Source organism: Odocoileus virginianus, unplaced genomic scaffold (genome assembly GCF_023699985.2).
Source record: "Odocoileus virginianus isolate 20LAN1187 ecotype Illinois unplaced genomic scaffold, Ovbor_1.2 Unplaced_Scaffold_6, whole genome shotgun sequence".
Classification (NCBI taxonomy): domain Eukaryota; kingdom Metazoa; phylum Chordata; class Mammalia; order Artiodactyla; family Cervidae; genus Odocoileus; species Odocoileus virginianus.
In genome coordinates this window covers 3,670,933-3,695,496 of record NW_027224268.1, presented here as the reverse complement: position 1 = coordinate 3,695,496, position 24,564 = coordinate 3,670,933, and the positions used below count along the sequence as shown (strand labels likewise).

At 40.7% G+C, this 24,564-nt stretch overlaps 1 protein-coding gene across 6 annotated transcripts in view; it reads left to right on the top strand.

The window, feature by feature from the left end:
- The window catches only part of FRMPD4 (FERM and PDZ domain containing 4), a 648,285-nt gene that overhangs the window by 589,624 nt on the left and 34,097 nt on the right, over positions 1-24,564 (top strand). For all 6 annotated transcript variants that reach the window (XM_070462629.1, XM_070462627.1, XM_020908849.2 and 3 more), the window contains 4 exons: positions 7,298-7,402; positions 10,029-10,136; positions 15,117-15,248; positions 19,722-19,841. In XM_070462629.1, the coding sequence (XP_070318730.1) occupies positions 7,298-7,402; positions 10,029-10,136; positions 15,117-15,248; positions 19,722-19,841 (465 nt within the window). The remainder of the gene's footprint in view (positions 1-7,297; positions 7,403-10,028; positions 10,137-15,116; positions 15,249-19,721; positions 19,842-24,564) is intronic.

Genomic DNA, 24,564 nt, shown 5'->3' with positions numbered 1-24,564 from the left:
ATCCAAGGGCCTTTCACGTCCACTACCTCTTGACCCAGCGAGTCCTTCCTTAGAAAGTACAGCTCATCTGTCTTCAGATTATTTCATTTAAACCAGTGGTCACTCACACCTACTTCAAATCTATCCACTCTTGTTCATTTCTCTGCAGTGAACAGATGCATTTTGGTAAAGCCCATGTAAATGTCTGTCATATGTAAATGATTGACCAACCAGAAATTCCTGGTAGAACTTTAAGGTAACATTGTCTTTCCTGAATTCTCTCTCCCTACTTTATAACCCATTGGCAATGCAAAATCAGAACTGTTTTACTCCAAACCAGGTTATTTTTCCAATGTGGGATCACACTTTACCCAGCACAGTAAGCCTAGAGGAGTTTTGCATATAAGTTAAGGGTTTTGTCTTATGGCTTTGCTTGCTGTTTTTGCCTGTTCAGTCTGCATGACTTGTTACTCATATCAATACTTATTACTATTCGTGAATCATGGAACTTACTTTTAACAGATAATCTGGAATTTTCTGGGAGTTCAGTTGGCCCCTGCTGTTGTGCTATCTTAACATTCAGGAAGGTTGCTTGTTCTTAGGGCCAGCAGTTGCACCTTTCAGAGTCACTCGCTCCTGGCCAGTTATTGTAGATGCATGCTCAACTTTGACTTTCCTCTGCCCAACCCTCCTTCCTCCTGAAATGCTCCTCACATACTCCACCTGCCACCTCCTCAGCCTCACCAAATTCTTTTACCTTTCAAGTCTCAGTACAGATTCTGCATGCTACCTCAGAGTTTCTCAACATCAGCGCTGTTGGGCTAGAGAATTCTCTGTTGGGAGGTGTGTCTAGCAGCAGCCCTGGCCTCTACCCTCTGGATGCCAATAGCATGCTGTCCTGAGTGGTCACAGCCAAAAATGCCTCCAGACACTGTCATATATTCCCTGGGGACCAAAATCACGCCAATTTGAGAACCAATGTGTCACCTAAAGCCTTCTCTTTTTGATCCAGTCCAAAATGGCTTTTTCCTCCTCTGAACTGAAAGAATTGAAACCTTAAAGTTGCTTAAATAGATACATCAAATGAAGAGAGGATTGCAAATGAAAAAAGAGACTGCAGATTTTTACTTTTATTTTTGTGTTTGGATTTTCCTGCAAGCAAATGGCTTTTGAAAAAAACTAAATAGATTTTATGTATTTGCTAAACATTTTCTTGGCAACCAAAATTGACAGAAACGAAGGACTCCTAGACCAAAAGAAAGTCAATTAATTCTACTTTTATTACAAACAAGAGAAATTAGCATTTCAATTTCTTTGCAACTTATTGGTCAGCGTTTTTGATGTTGTATTTCTTCTGCATAATAAGATCCAGTCAAGACAGAGAGCCAGTGTTTACACCTTTTGGGCACACTCCACATGTTCCCAGGGCACCCCAACATGACCCAGCCATAGAAATCAACCTCAAATGAGGCTCAGGTCAATGGAGTCTGGGAGATAAGTCTTCAGTTCAGTTCAGTTCAGTTCAGTCGCTCAGTCGTGTCCGACTCTTTGCAACCCCATGAATCGCAGCATGCCAGGCTTCCCTGTGTCTTAGGATTCCCAAAATTCTTTGATGAGAAATTATTCTTAATGGATTTTGCCTTCTTATTTTAAGTATTATGGAGGTCTTGATTGCCACCATTTTTACCTTATTTCTTAGAGAAAAATTGACCAACCAGAAGGAAGAGCAGAAGGAAATACAGAAGCAGAAAAATATGTGCTGGCAATACTTTTCCTCAAAGACAACTAAAGTAAAATTATGACTTATTTACTTCCAGTCTATCAATAGTTGATATCATATTATAAATACATTTTTATTCTGCTTCGTTTACTTAGTATATCAAGCATTTTCCTGTGTCATCAAGGTTTCTATATAAGCATTATATATAGGCTGTAAAACACTACATTGAACCAAGATTTCTTTAACCAGCATCCATCATTAAGCAAGCCCACTGTCTCTCATATGTTTCTATTATAAATAAATCTGCTAAGAACATCTTTGTGTATAAATCTTTATCTGTACTTAGTAACATTTCCTTAGGATCGAATTTTAGAAGAGGAATATTTGAGTTACTTGTGGATTTTATTTGTTTTCTTCTGACATACCATCTTATCCCCTTATACTGTTACCATTTTTAATTCCAAATCTTTCTTGGCCACTGCTCCCTTCTTTCCTTTCCATAGTTCCCAAGTCTAGAACTTTCAGAGTGTCCCAATCCAATATTACCTGAGACAGCAAGGATTTAAACAGTCTCTATAATCTCCCCTCACATAACCCCAGATCATTTGGATTTGGGTAAGTTACTCTCATTTCTGGCATCCCTATGCTACCACGTTTCACCTTCCCTCTAGGCCCAAGAGCTGAGAGATCTGCTTGTCTGCTTCTCACTTCCTGTCTACCTTCCACTGTGTTCCACATGCCTGAGCGAGGCTACACACCTCCTCATGGAAGCTCCTCTGTAGTAGATGCTATCAGGACCCAGGACATATCCCCTTGGCATGTGAGCATGCTGGCCCAATTTCCAACTGAAAGCGCCAGGGATTCTTTGCCTGTGGGCTCTTTCACCACAGGGCCATGTTCCTGGAGCAGGCCAGAAGAGCTCCATGAGCACTCCACTAGAAATTCTCACTCCCAGAAGAGCTGCCACCTCTCATCACTGATTGACAGGAGCTGGTAGATAAATACCCAAGTTCCCTCTCTCTTCAGTCGACTTCGAGGCATGTAGCCTGCCTTGTTTCTCAGACCTTCCCAGCACGGTTCAACTCCAGTTGCTGACAGTGGTGCCTGACTAAACAATGAATGCTTTGCTGGCTTCCTCACCCTCACTGTCCCCCTTCCCCTGCTCACCTGTGCATGCTTCCTAGGAGCATCTCCCAAATCAGCTACCTTCTTATGAATTCTGGTCTTAGGGTCTGCTTAGGAGAACTCCAAACTAAGTCACCCAGTGATAACTGTAGGCTAGTAAATCCTCACTATACAAGTAGTACTTTAGAGCTACAGGAATGCAAGTTTAAGACCTTACACTTCAGCTTCAGAAAATTTGTCTTAGGTATTTTTGTTTCAAACTAAGTCCCAGTGACTTAGAACATCTAAGAACATTGGAAGAATGTCAGCCATCTATCTTGGCCATCTTTGCAACAGGGAATTTGAAAAGAGGTGCAGGGTTTGATTAGAGGCCTTTTAATCATCAAATTAATTAACAGCAAGAAAATCTGATTATTCTAAATAGTAATTATTTGTCATTTCCACCACAGGATATGAAGTGCTTGTGATCAGCACCTCCTGGTCAGCATGTTGCCAGGAATTAATTCATCAGGTTTTTGGGTGGTGCCCGTTGTATATTTTTTAGTCACAGAGAGACACCTCAGTCAAAACTGAAGTCATGACTAGTTTACATACCTCATGTACCAGAAGTAACTCTAACCTCATGTACCAGAAGTAACTCTAGTCACTGGAAGAAATCATTACTTTATTGATTCAAATTCAATAACCTTCAGACTTAAAGAGCTTATGTTTTTATTGTCAAAAAGTAATTTTTAGAATGTGTATCTATTATATGAAATAGTCACAAATCCAGAACAACAACAAAAAAATGCAACTTGTGTAGATTCTTGGACTTTTGTCCCAAGTCTATTGACTTCAAAATATGTACAATGTAACATTTACCTTGGCTATCTAGTTTCTTTTCTGGTTTTCCTAAATTTCCAGGATTGTCATGAGGGCATGGGGAACTTTGGGTTTGCCGAAAAGTTCACTCAATATTTTTCATAAAGCTGTTACGGAAAACCCAATCAAACTTTTTGGCCAACCCAATAAATTCAGGAATGGATCTCCTAGAGGTAGGCATGCATTAGCTATGGACAGAAGAAACAACCTTCCCCATCTTGACCTATTCTGCTCTATGGGGCCACTTTTAAGGGCAATAACCTTATGTACCTGCATGGGACCATCACTGCATTCTAAGATTATGCAGCAAATGAGATGCATGGAAAACTACATTCTGTTAAATATACTTTTTATTGAGGCAAGGAATTATGTAGAACATTTTAGAAAAATGAGGTAAAATATTACATATAGAAATTCAGATACATAATGGAATAAACCTCAGCATCTGGCACATGGAGCACATGTGAAATACATCATTCCCAAACAATGCTGGGAAAGTGGGGTGTTCCTGCATTCAAATATCTCATCTAATTAGCAATGTCTGTTCTGGGTAGCTTTATTACAGCCGCTTCACTCGAGCTAAACACATTGTGCCAGTGTAAATATCCCCTGCTTAAAATCATTACCGGAAAATAATGTTTTCCCTTTAGCTAAAAAATGGCATATCAAAAGCAAATGAACTCACTACTGTATGATTTGTTCGTTCATTATGACTAAGCTTGGCCTATAATTATGGTTCCGAAGAGAACACCTCTGTACCAGGACTTCAGCTTTGCAGTAGGACTTTTAAGTCACAGTGAGCATGCTCAAAGCTATTCTTTTTAGGAGCAGCCATTCAGAGATTATTTTGTAGGGCGGCAGGAGTGTTTTACTTCATTTTGTTTTTAAAGGGCAGCCATCTCCTTTACCATCTTGCATAAATGGAGGAATTGAAATTCTGGAGGCCAAACCAACTGTCCATACCGCTCTTAAGACACAGGGAACTTTTGAAATAACAGAATTTTCTCAGCATTAAGGCAGACTCCACCCAGAAATACACATACACGTTTTATAATGAGTTTTTCCAACAATGATTTTGTTTCATTATCACAAAAAAAAACACATAACATAAAATCTTCCATTTTTGAGTGTACAATTCTGTGGCATCAAGTACATTCACAATCTTGCACACGCATTGACACTCTAGAATTCCAGGGCATTTTCATCGTCCCAGAAAGGAACCTCATAGCCGTTAAACAGTCACTCCTCATTCTCCCCACCCTCTCAGCCTCTGGCACCCACTAATCTGCTTTCTGTCTCTGGATTTACCTATTCTGGACATTTCATGTAAGTGGAGTCAAATCATAAAATATGTGGCATTTTGTGTCTGGTTTCTTTCACTTACCATGATGTTTTCAAGGTTCATCCACGTTGTAGCATGTATTAGAATTTCATTCTTTTTGTAGCTGAATAATACTCCATTGTATCGATGTTGTTTCGTTGCTAAATTGTGTCCGACTCTTTGCAACCCCATGGACTGTCGCCTACCAGGCTCCTCCGTCCATAGGATTTCCCAGGCAAGAATATTGCAGTGGGTTGCCATTTCCTCCTTCAGGGGATCTTCCCAACCCACAAATTGAACTCATGTCTGCTGCTTTGGCAGTCGGATTCTTAGCCCCAGGGAAGCCCACTGTATGGATAGACCACACCTAACTTATCCATTCCAACATATTGTTTTTAAATTGATCTCAAGTATACTTATATTTGAAAAAGATGGAAATCTTTTTTTTTTTTTCATTTTACTTGAAATTCAAAATATGGGATACCCTAACTGGCTTTTGTGCTTTAAGGTGATTGCAGTACACAGGAGGTTGAGCCTCCATTGATTCTATAGTTAATTACTAGAATTCTTTACACAACATCCTCAATCTCTTACAACTGTATAGTATGAAGAACGTTAGATTGAACCATGTGGTATATCCAGTATTTGCAATTGTATGATTTTAAAATCGCAATTGTATGATTCAGGCTATTTACCTCTATATTAGGTTCAATAGAGAATGCAGAATAAACAGATGGTGCTTGCAACATGGTAGACACCTGTCATGTCAATTCCCTTCCCCTTGGGCTTCATGAAAACTGCAAAGAGGCTACTTTTCAGATGAAGTCCATTTCCCAAGATCACATCCTCTGAGCAGGTTTTCTCATTGTCCTTTGCATTTCTGAGGGAGAACAACTGAATCTCTCAGCCCCTCTTTCCAACAAAAGACAAAGGGCCTATAAGGTGAGGCAGAACATGAAGTTGACTTTCTATTTTTTTATATTATTTCTTATTTATTTATTTTATTGAAGTATAATAGACTTACAATATTGTATTAATAATTACTGTTGTAAACAAAGTGATTTAGTTGACTTTCAATCCTAATTCAAGGCCTCTTCAGTACCTTGCCCAGTAAGATTATAGGATCACAGGTTACCAACAAGAGGCTGAAGCTCAAGTTTTGGGCTCATAAAGCATGGCAGCTTTCGTATGTGTGTGTGTGTGTGTGTGTGTGTATACCCTTTCCTGTTCACATTCCCATATGCCCTTAGTATGAATAACAATGAGATTATCAGTTATTTTAGAACTGTCAGTGGCTCTTCTCCACCATGTTAAAATAGATTATTAATGATCAACTTGTTATAAACTGAACATGAGATTTGGCCACCCCCTCACCTTCTACTGATACTGTTATAGCCACGCTTTCCGGGAAACAAACTCACTCAGAAGGACAATGCAGATAGTGGAGTGCAGTTTATTACACCGGTGGGCCCAAGGCAGAGTCTCCTCTTAGCCAAGGACCCTGACCAGCATTTGTGAAAATCTTTTATACCCCATGTGTATGTGTCCAAACCCACCACCCCAAATTCCTTGAAACTTACATAAACAAAGGAAGGGTAAATACAACTACAATAACCCCATCATTCACGTGTTATGTGTTCAAACAGTTAATAATCAATAAGCCCGCAGTTACATTCCAACCAGTTAATAATCGATAAGCCTGTGATTACATCCCGATAGATACGGAAAAAATTTATGACCTGTCCGGAGGCAGGGGTGATTACGGTATGTTTCCTCTTAGGCAATGAGTAACCTGGATGTGATCTTCAAGATTCCCCTGCCCAGAGGGGGTCTTATCCTTCCATTGTCATTCCCACAGGCGCTAAGCACAGAGTTTCAGAGTCCACTGGAGAGGTGGCCACGCACGACCAGCACGGACAGGCCTGAGATGGAGTCCAGGCCCTATGAATTCCTTCTTCAGTACATTGTACTCAAAGCTCTGTATTAAAGGCAGGATTTATGTACTTCCACGACTGTCATTTTAAAGGATCCTTGGAAACATGCTCTGGAAGAACATGGAACATGCTGTTTATAGTTCTGGTCTGGTAGCTAAATCAAACTTATTACTTGATGAGCATGACAGGGTTTTGATTGCATCCATCATTCATATTTAGTCCTTGAATTGGGCATGTACCAAACCCTTTTGAGCAAAAATGTTAAGTATCTAGGAAGATAAAGATAGAAAACAACTCTTACCAGGTTGGCCTTATGTTACCAATAATCAGATCAACTATTTTCTTTCTTTTTTCTAGTCTCCCAAATCAGCATTTATTAGCGCTGCAAAAAAGGCAAGATTAAAGTCCAATCCAGTCAAAGTACGGTTCTCCGAGGAGGTCATCATCAATGGCCAAGTGTCGGTGAGTTGAAAGTCACCTACTGGTGACTCACAGAGAGCCAGTTGCCCCACTGGAATGATCAGCTCAAAATCGGTTGTTGGCTTTCACCGGGTATCGAATCTCAAGATTGTAAAGGGCTTGAGAGATCGCCAGGTTGTGCCTGCTGTGTTCCTCCTCCTTCTTTGATTTTTTAAAAAGATCTATTTATTTTATTGTATTCTTTATTTTGTGTTTTGGCTGTGCTGGGTCTTCGCTGCAGCACATGGGCTTTCTCTAGTTGAGGTGTGAGGGCTCCTCATTGTGGTGGCTTCTTGAGTTGCGAAGCGTGAGCTGTAGGCCAGAGGGCTTCAGGAGTCACAGACCGTGGACTCAGTAGTTGTGGCCCACGGGCTTAATTGCTCTTCGGCATGCAGAATCTTCCTGAACCAAGGATTGAACCCGCGTCCCCTGTGTTGCAAGCCGGATTCCTTTGTTTTTTTTTTTTAATTGTGTAAGGTGGGTTCTTAACCATTGGACCACCAGGGAAGCCCTGGCTGTGTTCCCTGTTGCAAAGCCAGAATACATAGTAGTCCATTATTTCCTTGAATGTTTCTAGGGTTAGGGACCTCACTACTTTGCAACGGAATTCATTCGATTTGAGATCTCTGACCTTGCCGCCTGTTGAGTAGACTATGCCCCTTTGAAACTTTCACATACTTCTCCCCATTCTGCCAACTAAGCATTCTTCCATGCGACAGCCCTTTTTATAGTCTGAGGGTTTCCTCTAATTCTTATCCAAAATAAAATGTCTCTCTTCTTTCAAATAATCAAAATGGAAAGAAGTTAAAATGATGGAAAAGTCTTTTGTATTCAACCAGGACTGAGGAAATACTGCTCAGACCTCCATCAGTAAGTCTTGATAGAAATCATGACTACTCAGGCACATAACTGATCTTCAAAATGAATAATGCAACTATCAATAGGATGCTTATTTTCAGTTTTTTCCCCAAAAATAGAGTCTAGTGTTTTTAGTTTTTAGAAAGCTACCCTCCAGAGCACTCTTTTTTTTTGGACCTTGAAGTGCCAGCATTTGGTGTTGAGGTTTTGTTGTTTAAGTAACCTCACAGGGATAAAATGGCATCCATGATATACTTGCTATGGGCCACAGACTCTTCCGTGAGGGTGGTCCAGGATGTGAATTTGAAGATACAAGCCTTCAGATCCTTGGCAAGGCACTCATGGTGCAAGAGTCTTCTTGCCAAAACTTGCTGCCCTGCGTCTGTTGCGCTTGGACGTGGGATATGACAGCTCTGGGGGTCGATCATCTCCTTCATCCGCCATGGACTAACCACAGGCTTGAACATGGCAGGGACATTCAGTCTCTTCTCTGCTGCTCAGCCTTTGTGACTGGCTTCCTTTCCAGTCTCCTCTTGCTCTTCTGAGTCATTGTGTGGCCTTCCTTTTAGACATGGAGCCTCACTCACTCAGTGAATAAGGCAGCGGGAAAGTCACGTGTGAAACCCACAGGAGTAGAGAGGAGGAGAGGGGAGTCAGAGAAAGAAACAGGAAGTGAAAGGCCAAAGCCTGTTTCAGGCATACCTGGAAACTGAATTCTCATGGACCAGCTGATAGACGTTAGCAAATCTGTGGCCATCTGGTCTCCATTTCCTCATCTGTAATACAAGGGACTTACGCTTTCATGATTGCTGGCTTTCCCTCCACTCCTAAGACTTCTTGACCAACCACGTGTTTGTGGAACTCACCCACCTTGGCTTCTTATTCCCCATTTCACCCCTCCCTACTTCCAGTTAAAGAGAATTCAAAGAAATACATTTCTTTTGTTTACTTTTGGTTGTGTTTCAAGTATCTCTTTTGACTTATTTTTAAGTTATCTGTTTGTTACAGTGTTTTATTCTTATAACACACTAACCTGTTCCTCATATATCCCTTGAAGTTTAAGGAACATGTCACTCAGTCATGTCCAACTTTTTGTGACCCCATGGACTATACAGTCCATGGAATTCTCCAGGTCAGAATACTGGAGTGAGTAGCCTTTCCCTTCTCCAGGGGATCTTCCTGACCCAGGGATTAAACCCAGGTCTCTAGCATTACAGGCAGATTCTTTACCAGCTGACCCACCAGGAAAGTCCAAGGAACATGTCTAAGTGGGTTAAAAATCATTTCATAAAGTTACTTTAAACTCGAAGCTTATTAATGTTTATGATTTGCCATCATGACTCCTGCCAACAGGCATCACGTGAAACATCATCATTTCTGGTCCTGATTCTGCTCAAGACATGTTGTTCTGCTAAAGTCTGGCCTTGTGGTCCCAAACATTGTGCTTTAATTACAAAGCAATTATTTCCGTTGTTGTGCTTTCCAATGGGAGGCCTTGATTTAAATTAATTTAAAATAAAGCCTCATCTGATTGATCTTCTGATGGGAAAAGGTCTTTCAGTTGAATCAAATGAGTTATCTGTAGCTAGAGGAGAAGAATTTTGCTATAAACAACTGAACTCAGATATCACGAGAGAGATAGTTTGGTTGGCCTTAGAAAGTTTGATTTGTTTTTTTAATGTTGTGATTACAATAAATTGCTGCTTCTACAAGGGGCAGAATCCTAATTTGACTGACATGTGACTCTTTTTTTTGTTTGTTTGTTAAATAGGAAACTGTTAAGGATAATTCACTTCTTTTTATGCCAAATGTCCTGAAAGTCTATCTGGAAAATGGGCAAACCAAATCATTTCGCTTTGACTCCAGCACCTCCATAAAGGTAAGAGGACCCACTGAACTCTATACCTAGAGACTGCCAGGTATCACATAAAAGTCCCACTGTGAGTTTTGTGTGGGTATAGCTTCATTTAGAATTATCTGTTTATATCTGAGATTGTCTTGGTTGTTTCTAAATATTGTAGTGTGTGAATACTTAAATACAGACCCAAACAAAAAATTTAAACAAAGAAGGTTCTGTTCTGTGTTGCAAACCAATATAATATGCTATCAGTCATGAAATACTAGGACTAGTCATTTTAATGAAACTGAAAATTAATTAAAATAGTGTGACTGTCACCAAGAAACCTTGGCACCCTGCCCAAAGCCAGCATGATTTCTCAGCCATGTCAGCCACAGAGAAGATTAAGATGTTAGCTGTTAATTAAATGCCTGCTACTTTAGTGTCCAGCAGAAATAAGGGATAGAATAATGTAAAGATAACATTTACTTTGAATTGCTGTAACCAATTTCATGGAAACGATACATAAAAAGGCAGAAGTGAGTCGTGCTTTTAGGGCAGGGGTGAAAAGGAGGAGTCACAGAGCAATCCTCTTATTTCAGAACCACAGGTGAGTTCTCCCTAATGGGGATTATTGCAAAGCATATGGATTCTTTTCCCCCATGTTTCCTTCCTTGGGGGAAAAAGTGCATATTCAGTATTTTATTGGGCAAAAGTGTGTTCAGAAATTGATTCCTCCCTAGTGTTCCATGAGCCTAAATTAGGCTTTCTTCAAATGACACAATAAAAAAGATTTTATTGAGGTAAAAATAAAAGGTACCTAGTGGTGAGCTGTATAATAATGTATCAAGAGAATATAGACTTTGTATTAAAAATGTCTATCAATAGTCAGCCTCTAATTCTCGTTATTTTTTTAAGTTAATCAGCATAGACCTTATGAGTGGAATCATTTCTGTCAAGGCCAACTTGCCGTGCGTTCTTATTGCTATGCTACCACAAGCAGCTTGTTCTGAATTGCTTTAAATAGGTAGTGATTTAGCAGGTAATAGAGCAGACAATATTAGATTGATGATGGAGCATTTAAATCACCCTTAAATCATTGCAGATGAAATATTAACTTCCTTTGTATAAGACTGGTAATTTTAAGTGGTGATGACTGAAAAAGTCCTTTTCCTTTTTTTCCTACTCAAAACCGATTTATGGGGAGATGTGTCTCCAATTATTGATCAAGTAACTTAGAGGTCAGCAAACTTTTCCTGGAAAGGACTGCAGAGTGAATATTTTAAGCTTTGTGGGCCAGCTGCTCTCTGCTGCAACTACGTGACTCAGTTGTTGTACCATGAAAGCAGCCAGAGACAGGTAGGTTCAGAAGGTCACTCAAAGGACTTACAGAACGCAGCCAATTGGTATACTCCCAGTTACAGTTTATTACAGCAGAAGCCTGCACATAAGAATCAACAAGGGGAGAAGGTGCCCAGGGCAGCAGAGAGCTCGCAGCCATACTCCCCCAATGGAGTTGTGCCAGCAATGTTTATATCTCCCAGCACTGACCTATGACAACGCGCACGGAGTTCTGTCAACCGGGGAAGCTCGCCCAAGCCTTGATGGTCAGAATTTTTATTGGGGATTGGCCACTTAAACAGCTGCCCACCTGTGTGGCTGACCTTAGTACCCTGCCCCTCCAGAGATAAGCTGGGCACGTGACTCAAGGCCCCCACCATAAATCCCATTGCTAGCATAGACTGTCCATTATAGCCCAAGATGCCCCAGTGAACAAAAACACCCCTATCAAGCAGGATCTGCCAAGAGTTTAAAGAGCCAAGAGCCAGGGGCAAAGAAGCAAACCTTTCTTTAGGCAAGACTAGTCCTTTACTGCACAGATAATAATATGTAAATAAACGGCCATGGGCACATTTGAAATCAAACGGCCAGGCTCTAGTTTGAAGACCCCTGACCTAACTCCAAAGAGGCACTCCCTCTGATATTGTGTCTTGTTCTGTGATACCAACTGGTCAGAAAAGCTCCTTGCCATTGGACCCCTTACCCATCTGAAGATATGGGTGAAGACTTGAATATAACTTGAATATAAAACTTGAATATAACTTAACTGAAATAAATCTAAATTTAAAAGAGAGCCCTAATCGGGTGGAGAGGGAGGTGGAGAGGGAGGTGGGAGGGGGGACTGGGACGGGGAATACATGTAAATCCATGGCTAATTCATTTCAATGTATGACAAAAACCACTGCAATGTTGTAAAGTAATTAGCCTCCAACTAATAAAAATAAATGGAAAAAAGAAGAGAGAGAGAGAAAAAAAATAAAATAAAAGAGAGCCCTAAAAAAAGAGAGAGAGAGAGCCCTGTTGTTAATTCCTTCTGGCCTCTATATTATAGGAACCCACCCCAGATGAGGTTTGATTTCCCTGAGAATGGCAGACGACAGTGAGAACTTGGGGAGCAATGCAAAGAATTCACATCAAATTTAAGTTATCTTAGCTTATGCCTAATAGCCTTGTTATCACAATAGATGCAGACTGGTAGGCATAAAATGGAAATAGTATAGGTATGAAAGGGATATGACACTGTTTAAGAAAAATTGCCAAAATTTTTGCTTACAGATTCACAATAGGGTAATGTTATTGCTATCACATGTCCTTCCTGGTGATTCAGAAAAAAATGTTTTATAAAGGGTGTGTTGCCACACAGAGGCTGGTTTTGTCTTTTTCTGAGACTTGAGCAAAAATTCTGACAGAGAATCCGTTTATGAAATTCAGTATAGTCATGGAATTTCTGTTGAATGATTTTCTTCCCCTGGTAAGTAGTTATGGGAATCTTTGTTTTAAAGGGGCCAGAAGAAATTTAAAATGATCCACAGAAAAAAATCAAAACCTCAAGAAAGATCAATTAAAAATTTTTTTTTTCTCTATGGCAGGGTTTCTGTCTCTTGACATTGAAGATACTTTGGACCAGATAATTCCTTTTATGCTAATAGCATCCCCAACCCCAGTGTGACTACCAAAAGTATCTCCAGAAATTGCCAAATGTTGCCTTGGGGCACAATTTCTCTGGGTAGAAAACCACTGCTCTATGGGATTTTCAGCATCTGAGTATTAATTATCTTTGAAAAGAGATCACTTACTAGTTTTCAAGTACATGAAAATGTAATGGTTGACAGCATTTGTTTGCATTACAGTATACTTGTGCTTGTGTATAGAACACCTTTCTGACCATACGTGTTTAGTCCTATAAAAGATTGCTGACACAGCTTGTTCATTCAACCCTCCTCAGAGATTTAAAATAGAAGCTGATATATGTATATTGTTACTATCGATGAAAATAATCAACAATCAATAATCGGAATAGAAAACTGTTTTATTTGAGCCAAACTGAGGACTATAGACCTGAAGCCAGCTTCCCAGAATGCTTTAGGGAAAGCATGGTTTTCAGCACAGTTTTATATCTTGTCAGAGAAAAGAACATTAAACAGGTCAGCAATACATTGCTTCAGGATTTCAAAACAAACCCAGACCAGCACATACACAACGAGTCAGTCTGGCCTTGGCACCCAGGTAGGGAGTCTTATCATCAAAGAAAGACCAGCGCTGGCACCCCAGGAAAGAATACATTTCATCTTTATTTTTAACCTGGGCATTCTTGACTTCTGGTCGATGGGCCCTTTTCTTTAATAATTAAAGCAGGTGCACAATGTTTAATAGGCCACAGACAGACTGTTCGAGTTAGCAAAATTCAGGTTAACTCATGCATAACTTGGCATGACTTCCCAAGACCTCATTATGTGAAAATTTCTTTTATCAACATGGTACCCTGACTGTGTGCCCATCAGTGCTGTAATCAGTGCTGTCTATGTATGAACTCGTGTCATCCTGGTATCTGTTCCGAGGCAGGTATCTTTATGATCCTCGGTTGACAGACAGGGACACTAAGGTAGCTCAAAGTGAAGTAACCTGCCCTAAGCTGCCAGCTGATACAGAAGAGAGCCAGGGTAGAAACCCAACTGTTTGCAGAACCCGTTTCCTTACCACCACCACATGCACTTACAGAGGGGTTGGCAAGCTTTTTCTTTTTTCTGTAAAGAGCCAGATAAGTAGCAGATATTTGGGGCTTCCCAGGCCACACAGTCTCCATTGCCACCAGTTTCAGGTCTGCCCAGGCAGAGCACGAAAGCAGCCCATACATAAAGAGATGAGTGAGACTGGGTTCCAGCAAAACTTATTTTATAAAAACAGGTGGTGGGCTGGCCCTGGGGTAGACCGCTTTCAGGGGTGGTTCAGTTGCCTCCCCATTTAGAATGAGGGTGTCTGAGCCAACTTCACTGTGATCTGTGGCCAGGCTCCCTAAGACCGTAGGTGATAGGTAAGATCCTCTTCCAGCCATGCACCTGACTGCCTCTCCGTGTCTGAAGTCCATAAAGAATTGGGGTGTTGGGGGAGGCCAGGAAAAGGGCAAGCAGAGAAAGAAGGCCCCATATCTGTATCTTTCGGGGGGGGTCTTTGGAGCATCAAGCTTAAGAATCAATCAAAGGTACAAAATGGAAAATTTAGCCTATTTGTACAACACTTTTCAGTCATGGTAAACCTCTTGACTATCTTGACTACTAACTCCAGAGGGTACCTGGATTGGTTTTTAATTGAAGTAGAATTGATGTATAATCTTGTGTTAGTTTCAGGAGTACAGTACTGTGATTCACTTATATAGGGAGATATAGATATGTATATATCTATGCATATTGTTTTTCAGATTCTTTTCCCTTATAGATATTACAAAATATTGAACAGAGTTCCCTGTGCTACACACCAGGTCCTCACTGGTTATCTATTTTATATATAGTAGGGTACATATGTTAATTGCAATCTCTTAATTTATCCCCCCCCCCTTTGATCACCACAAGTTTGTTTTCTATGTCTGTGGGTCTACTTATGTTTTGCATATAAGGTCATTTATATGTGGAGTCTAAAAAGGCTACCTTGATTTTGATCACGTATCTTCAATGTTTCCTCTGTAAGGATGTCATCTTAACCCTTCAAGAGAAGCTCTCCATCAAAGGCATCGAACATTTCTCCCTCATGCTGGAGCAGAGGACAGAAGGGGCTGGAACGAAGCTGCTTTTGCTTCATGAACAGGAGACCCTAACTCAGGTGCGTGAATGCTGCCCATAGTCCATGCTGCCTGGCCGAGCAGAGGCCACCCAGCCCCGAGCTCCCTTGTCCTTGAATCTTTTTAGTGCCTTCCCCACAGCCCTGGGCAGCCCCACTAAAGGAGGCACAGGCATTCATAATGGATTTTACACCTCAAGGTGATGTTTCCCTTTTCGTCAATTTTTCATAGACTGTCAGTTGGTCTCACAAGCAGAATTGTCAAAGACTCAACAGTGACTCACTGGGGGCGGTGGCTGTGCAGAATTATATGTTATATGATGGTAATGACTTATTCACCTGTTCCGCTAGTTGATCTCTAGAAACTATTAAAAGAAATGCTTTCTGAGATTATTTAAATGAAGCCCAAATCGTATTTCCTTCTTTTAAGTTCAGAGTGCCTACCTCAGAGTTTTTCTGGAAACCTGAAATCCTTGACCCAGGCCTGCCCACTATAAATCTGTGACCCACCAATGGGTCCCTGGTGGCTCAGAGGGTAAAACGTCTGCCTGCAATGCAGAAGACCCAGGTTCGATCCCTGGATCGGGAAGATCCCCTGGAGAAGGAAATGGCAACCCACTCCAGTACTCTTGCCTGGAGAATTCCATGAATGGAGGAGCCTGGTGGGCTACGGTTCATGGGGTCGCAAAGAGTTGGACACGACTGAGCAACTTCACTTTTAGATGTGTCCCAGCTCCTGGTCACCAAGGTGCCACCCCCATCTGTTAGCTGGGGAGCCAGGCAGGCTGCTTGGCTGCTGAATTAAGCACAGTGCTGTGACTTCCCCTGTGATTCCACACAGGTGTGGTCTTTGTTGGCTGTACAAGGGATTTCACCAAATTTCTCTTATGTAGGAGAGTTCAATGAAGAGGGGACTTTTTGGACAGGGGTGTGAGCAGACACCAGGAGAGGCAGGCAGTCAAGTCACCCCCACATGGATGGAGTAGCAAAAGTGTCATCATGCTTGGTTGCGTTTTGGTTGGCACACAATTAAAAGCCACACATCAGGACCTGGAGATATCCTCAACTCTCTCGATTTAGTAAAACTTAATGTGATGACTTTCTTACAAAGTCAGTATTTGTGTTCATTTATATCCCTCTCTCTAAACTTGACCTTGTATTTTTATCTACCTGATGATATTTTAAATCTCATCTAATTGTTTATTATTGTTTGTTGTTATACCAACACACGCTTGGAACCAGATGACTTCTTTATTCATTATAGGGGAATGTCCTCTGTTGTTATAGGGGAATGATCCCTGATATATTTGTCATTATTGGGTAATGACCCTGATATATTCGCCATATAGGGGAACGACCCCTGATATACAGAATTCCACATGTGAAAGGCCAGTGTTTGGCTGAGTTCCCCCATAAGCCAACCTTTAGACAAGGATTTGGACTCCAGTGGTTTATTTGGGAGGTGACACTGGGAAATACTGGGAGAGGAATAGGAGGGGAAATGGGATAAGGGGGTGCCACCAAAGAGTGTTTTCAAGCCAGTTTCCACTGTGGACAGCTGGAGCTCAGTCCCACTGGGGACACTGGGAACCAGTAGAGAGCACGCCTCAGAGGTATCCCACTCACGCGGAAAGCGGGCTGGGATTTTGTCTGCTAACATCCTCTCCATAATTGGGGGTAGGCTTCTCCCAAGGACAGCTACTCCCTGGCTGTGCTGGTTTGCCCTGGACTGGCAGATGGTCACAGGTGTTTGCAGTACCAGCCTTCACCTTGGAGCAGTAAATGCCAAGGGGATGTGGGCGGACAGCCAGTTACTATGAGTCTAATGGAAACCTCCCACAACTTTTTGATATTTCTATTTCTGCCTTCCCCCAGAACTTCTATCTACCACCTAGAGATTCTTTCAAAAATCTCCTCTGATGCTAGGTAATCATAACTTCTAATTCCAGGTTGATTTCCGATTTTTAAATTCCTCTTAAAACATTAGAAGGAAACAAAAACTCTCTAACAAGGATTCTTCCCTTATCTTTCTAAAAGAGGCTTTGTTTTGTCTTTTATCAGAACTAATAACAAAGTGCTGAAAAAATTGATAGTGTAAATATCCTGAAATAAATTGGCTATATTCCTTTGAATTCAATACATATGAAAATTTGAACCATAAAATATTTATAGGCATGATAGAAAGGGGGAGTAAGTATAAGAAATATGTCCAATAACAAAAATTGTTTTAAAACATTTACCTGTGATGAAAACCCCCAAGGAACTGCTAAGCAACTCTACCTGAATTTTTAGCAGTTTGACACTAAACCTCTATCTAGAAAATAATATTGTTATTTACATACCATCTAAAATTTCCAAGAATTTGGGTTTTTTGCTTGTTTTAGAGACTATACCTCTTATGGACTGCCATTTTTAATGAGTCTAAAGCACCCTTTTGCATCCCATTCATTTCCCAAAACAGGTGTAACCTACTGCTGCTAAAAATAGACTCAGTGTGGCTTATGGAAAATTCAGGACAGATTGTGAAAAGTGAGACTGTTAGTCACTTAGTCATGTCCGACTCTTTGCGACCCCAGGGACTGTAGCCTTCGCCAGGCTCCTCTGTCCATGGATGCTCCAGGCAAGAATACTGGAGTGGGTTGCCATTTCCTTCTCCAGGGGATCTTCCCGACCCAGGGCTCGAACCCCTGTCTCCGCCACTAATTAAAGGAGCCAGAGATACGATGACCCCTGACTTTCTAACATCAGAGCTGATCTTCAGGCAAAACACCCTGTGACATCACTGTTACATGCAACAGCAGCCCTGCCAGCGCCCAGCTCTTTTAGGGCCCCACATATCCTCCTCCCTGGTTTGCTTTATGATCAGCCAGTGATGACCAGCCTGGAGCTTGTGGGCTCCTGAGTTCGCTCAGTTTTATAATCCTGCCCACAGCTGGAAAGCTCTTTCAGTGTTACTGGTTCTCAGGATGCCCAGTGTATCTTTACATGTGGGATGTGTTTTCCCTTTGAAATTCTTCTATATAGCAGAGTCAGCGATGTAAATTCTCAGTGTGTGTGTGTGTATGCATGGAAGCCAGGGACTCAATGAAGCTGTTATTAATACTATTTCTCTTTTGAACATGTTTTTCTTTCTTTCTTTCTTTTTTTTTTTTTTTTTTTTTGGCTTCACTGCACAGCTTGCAGGATCTCAATTCCCTGACAAGGACTGAACTCACACCACGGCAGTGAAAGCCAGGGAACTCCCTATTTTGAACTTTTATTTATTTATTTACTTTTGTCTGCTCTGCACAGCATGCCCCACCTTAGTTCCTCTAAGGGAATTGAACTTTTAAATAGCAGTTCACAAACATTTTTTTTTTTTTTGCCAGATTTCTCTGCTGCAGAAAAGTAGTTACAAGTACATGAAACTGCATGCAAGTGCATCAGAACGTACACCCAGGTGCACAAAACTATAAGTCAAACAACTGTGTGCGTTCATGCCGCATGCTTTTAGTTTCACTGCACTGATCTCCTCTTTAAGGGAAGTTCAATTTACCTTCTTTTTTAAAATATTTTTTTGTTTTTATTTTATTTTTTACCTGTTTTCTTGAAGTCCCATGTCTTTCATCCATTCAGCTGTATATGAACCACCTACTGTCCATTGACTGGTTCCCTTTTGTTACAGAAAGAATTAAGAAACTAAGACCTAGGAGTTGTCACACAGTGTGCTGGGGGAAAGGAAAGCAACTCAACAGGATCCATGGTCCTTAATCCTGAAGGACCTATGGTATATTTTCAGCCCCTTTGAACAATCTGAACAAATCATCATAGTAGAAACTGGGATAGTTTGGGAAACTTGTGAACTCCAGATTTAGTGAATGGGCCAGAACGATTGTCCCCCAGCGTCTCAGTTGGATGTCATGAAGGTTGTCACTGTGACGTTTGCATTCCTACTGTCATCCTAGAGTCAAGGGAGAAACCCATAACAGTGGTAAGGAGTAAAAAACAGTAGTGGACAGTCTCTATGCTTTTCCCCCCTGGGGCTCCTTTGCACCCTGCCCCCAGCCTCCCTTGAGTGTGTGACTGTCACTTAACAACAGCCAGCATCTTCAGAGGACTGCCCTCAGGCAGCTGGCACCCATCCTGTCCAGAGCTGGAAATTCACATCCCCCTGGGAGAGGCCAAAACCAGTGACTTCTCTGTGCACCCAGGGGACCCATGGGGTAAGTTTCCCACCAGAATCTCCCTGGGACATGCCACAGCCACCTCTGCTGTCTGACGTCCTTGCCCTCCTCCCTCACTGGCGTCTCCTGGGAACAGTTCCTTTTTGAAGTCCCTCATTTCAGGGACTGCTTTGGGGGAACGTGACCTAAGTCATAGGTATGTACAGTTTTCCAGGAATGAGTATGGATGATAGATACTAAAATAACCTCAGCCACTTCCTTCTTCAGTGTCCAGAGAAAGCTGCCTTTGCTTCTGACCCACAGACCTTTCTGCCAGCACTGAAGGATTCTTGTCATTGGTCTGTTCTTCTAGGTGACCCAGAGGCCCAGCTCCCATAAGATGAGATGTCTTTTCCGAATCAGCTTTGTCCCAAAGGATCCAATTGACCTTTTAAGGCGAGATCCAGTTGCTTTTGAGTATCTGTACGTTCAGGTACGTGATAACTGGGGCATATTTCATACTAACATTGTGTGATGAATAAACTGTGGGATTTTCCTCCCTGAATTCTTTCATTTGGTACAACGCTTTACTGCCTGAGCTACTGGAGAAGCCTGAATTCTTTCATTTGGGATCTTCTTTCTCTTCGTCCCTCACCCCCGCAAGCTTAATGTATTATAAAAGAATTCCATGGTGCTTAGTTGATTTACAATATCATGTTTCAGGTATACAGCACAGTGATTCAGTTATATACTTTTTCAGATTCTCTTGCCTTATAGGTTATTATAAAATATTGCTTAAAGTTCCATGGTGCTTTTTAAATTTTCACTTGATTTTGATTTCATCCTTGTGAAACAGTGGCAAGAGTAGTAGATGAACTCTTTCATATCCGTCACCTAGATTCACCAGTTATTCCCATGATACTACATTTACTCCATCTTCAGTGTGTGCATACATTCTCCTCGCCCCCCACCACACACAATATTTTTTCTAAACCATATGAATGTCAGTTACTAAAACCATACTCATTTACCCCAAAATATGTCAGTATATTTTGTAGTAACAAGGACATTTTCCAATATAATCATTACACAGTTAACCAAATAAGCAAACATAACACTGATACATTTCCATTATGTGATCTACAGTTTATATCCAAAGTTTGCCCATTGTCCTAAAACTGTCCTCTATATCAATTTTTTTCTAGAATAGGATCCACTCCAGGATCTCATTTTGTATTTAGTTGGCATGTCACTTTAGTCTCCTTCAATCTGGAACATGCCTCACCTCAGTCTTTCTTTAATTTTCACAACCTTGACAGTTTTGCAGAGTGCAGATCAGTTATTTTGTAGAAACCCCTCCATTTTGGTTTCTCTGACATTTTCTCCTGATTAGATGGGGCTCTGCACTGGGGATAAAAAAGCAGCACAAGTGACCCCATGCCCTCTGTAGTGCGTTGTATCAGGAAGCACATGGGATCATTCTGTCCCCTTTGTGGTAAGGTTCACACTGACTCTTTTTTTTTTCTAGGAATTTTTACACATTGACTCTTGTCAACATAAACATTAAGTGATGTTTTCAAGAAATTACTACTTTCCCTTTTCTAGTTAATAAGTAATTTGCAGAAAGTCACTTTGCAACTCCCCTTTTTATCATTTCACCTGTTCATTTTAGTATTTATTTTAGTATTCATTTTAGTATTCATTGATGATGCTTGCCCAAATAATAATATTATTATTGTAATGCTTGAAAATGATTTGCCTAATTTCATTATTTCTTCTTCAGTTATTCATTGGCGTCCTCCTGTAAGAATTCCCTTCTCCTTTATTTATGTATTTTTTTCATTCATTTATTTGGTGCTTAGATTGTTCTGAAACATCATGATATTCATTGTAGTAGAATTACTAATTTCAAGGCAGTAAAACTTTAAGAAGATATTATGTTTTGCAGTCTCTGTCTGATTATGGGATATAATTTTTAAAAATTAAGGCTTCCAGAAATGAGAATCTTTGCTAGTTTGTCCCAAAGGGAATTGATCCACTTGATATTTAGGCAGTATTCCTATATTTCTCTATAACCACTTCCCATTACTCTTAAATTTCCAATATAATCACATTAAACAGTAAGAACCCACTTATACCTAATACTTAAGCATCTACATTAGAATTACTCAAAGAGGTTGTAAACCTTAATGTAACCTTCCCCCACAGAAAAAGGAGGCCAAAAAAATGCTGCTATCTTTGGCTAGGGGATATTTGTTAAGTCAAAGGTTGTTGGAGTCCTAAGTAAGAAATAAAAAGAAAAAAAAAAGAAATAAAAAGCAAAGAATGTGGGAAAAAGAAAAGAAATATTCCTTTACTCTGGGTAGTTGATAAACTGGTGTTTGTTTTACTATTCTCAGTATTTTCTTGTACATTTCAAAGCTTTTGTGATCTTTAAAAAGTTGGGTGTGAAAAGAAAATAGAAGTTGGCAGAGAGATGTAGAAAAGATAAATGTCAGAGGTTAGGAATAGTGACATAAATTAAGTGGTCAATAAGACCTGGAGAGCAGAAATTAAGTGGGAGGAGAAAAGTAGAACATACTGGAACATTTCAACTGACGAGGGCACTCAGGCAAAGGCCTATTAAATGTTTCCCACCTCTTTGGAGGAGACTGTGGTATTTAGAGCTCAGTAGGATGTTTACTGTTCATGTAGATAACCTGCAATCATCAGGAAAAGGTAATCCTACTCCATATAGAGAGATGTGTGGTGCACTTCACTCCATTTTCTACCCAGAACAATGAACCGCCATGCGTTCAGCTTCCTTAAATGTTAAACTTTGGTTCAACCCCTCAACAATATTCTCTCTTCCCCAAAGGCCAGGTAACCCAGACCTGACTGCACAGGACAGCCTGATTCTCAGCTGACCTGTTACTGCATCTTCCCCATATTCCTGCTGAGAACTGACCCAGGGCTCTGCCACTGCAACTCATGTCACATATACTATGTTTTAAGCTTGTTAGTTGCAAATACGTAGTTACAGGTGCCTATCAGTGCATGGCTGTAGAAGGTGATATGCATTCAGTTGTCATTCTCTATAATTATATACTCATCCCATTAGCAAGATGATGCTTTAAAACCATTTACTCAGCTTCTGTTTTAAACATCACAAATTTATTGCATTTCTAAAAGAAGAACACAGTTGTGTTTGTCTTGGAGAGGGGAGGCCTTTTAAGTACCCCGGGAGTACTGCTAAGCATGGTTCTATTTAAGTCTGTTTGCTCAAGTCTAATGCAGTTCATGGAGATCTTTCTTATTCCAAAGATACATCCTTTATACCTGTGGAACTGTCCTGAGAACAGGAAAACCTGCTGGGACTCTTGCCCTGGGACTAGCTGAAGACTGAAGATATTTCTGCTTTCTTACTTTAAGTGTTGTTTGGCTGGTGGATTAGCTACTCCTTCAAGGAGTAGCCAGTGATGGGTGGTAGGGTGGGGGCGGGGACCATGTTATGGTGGGTGATAGAGACCAAAATTAATCTACCATCATCTCATTTATCCTTCACTGAGAATAGGAAATGAAAATATCTTGGACTCAGACCCCTGTTTCAAAATGCCTTGTATCATAGAACATGCAGTTTGTCTAAAATTACGTATGTGTCGAGCGTGAGTCCTTGGACCTGTGAATGGTTCTATGTCCCAAGTGTTGATTTTAAGGTACTAAAAAGATGCAATAAAATTAGCCTAGAGAACAAAAGAGGAAACAGAAACAGTGTCTATCACATTACACAGCCAAAAATCAATTCAACTTAGTGAACTCTCACTGAGGGCAGTGGCCATTGATGAGGTGAGCCACGACAGTGACCACAGAGGTTTCAATAGTGATAATATGTAGAAATGTCTTAACCATTAGTGGACCATGAAGTATTTTACAGATTTTAGCATATCTAATAACACTAAGCCCTAATAATCCAGACTCTTCGAATTCATAATTATAACAAACTCTGCTGACATTTTACTGTCCACCGTCTAGTATTTATTTATTTATTTTTTTCACCATCTAGTTTTTTAAAAGATTGTACACCAATTGGTAAACAGGATAATCAAGCCACAAAATGTGTTCAAATACCTTAGCAGTATCTTTTTTCTTTTAGTATCTCACATGTTCATTATAAACGAATTTTTGTAGGTCTAAAGTGGAGTCTGTTGAGATCTCTGTTAAGCAAATCAGCGACTGCCATTTGCATGTGTAACTATTTTAAATAATGTACTTGAGAGTAATAAATGCATAATTTGTACCAAAAATATGTATAAGTCATATGTCACAGTAGTTCTCTGGGATCAGTTTGAACTAATTATATAATGTAATTAGTGACTAATCACCTAGACAAAAAAATTCACCCAGAAGTCTGGTTAAATACAGGGTATTAACAGGAGTGGGAAACAACAACCTCAGTTGCAATTCTGAGAAGTGATAGTGATGACTCACCTTTAAAAAGTCCGTATTATGAAACATCCTCACAGGTATACTAGCAACCTTGAGAGTTAGCAGTCGCTAGCTTAATTTTTTTTTTTTTTTTCAGATAAGAAAACTGAGACTCAAGAGAGATGGGATGCCAGGTCCAAAGTGATTCGATTAGTAGTTGACAGAGCCTAGGATCCCACTTGGAGCTTTTGTCTCTAAATTCTATGCTGAAATACTGTTTCACATCTGTTGTGCATGTCCTTTTAGCAGTCCTAAAATAATTTATCAAAAAAAAAACTGGTTCTTTGAATGCCTTTTATGGCCTGGCACCCTATCTCTCAAAATGACCCTAACTGGACCCTCAAATGCATGGTGCCCCAATGTGGACAGCCCTGAGCTCTTGGAAGTAACTGGTAAATCTAATGCCACAAAAACAAAGTGGCAGCTTGGAATTGCTCCCAGAGCCATCCAATTGCTTCAGAGCCATCCTGTCTTCTGCCTCTAATCACACCCATTTCCAACCAGAGTACAGTCCAGTCCAGATAGACATAGATTTGTAAGGAGAAGTGGAGAAGGAAAAGCATATGAAGAGTGGAGGGGAGGGAATGTGGCTTCACTCTTGGGGGTGAGGGTGGGTTGAGAGGCAGACAGCCAGAGCAGGTGGGCAGGGCATACCTCCATAGCGCCAGAGCCGCATGGGGAGGTATCCAAAGGGCAGATACTGTGTGCAGAAACCGTCAGTTCAGTTCAGTCCCTCAGTCGTGTCTGACTCT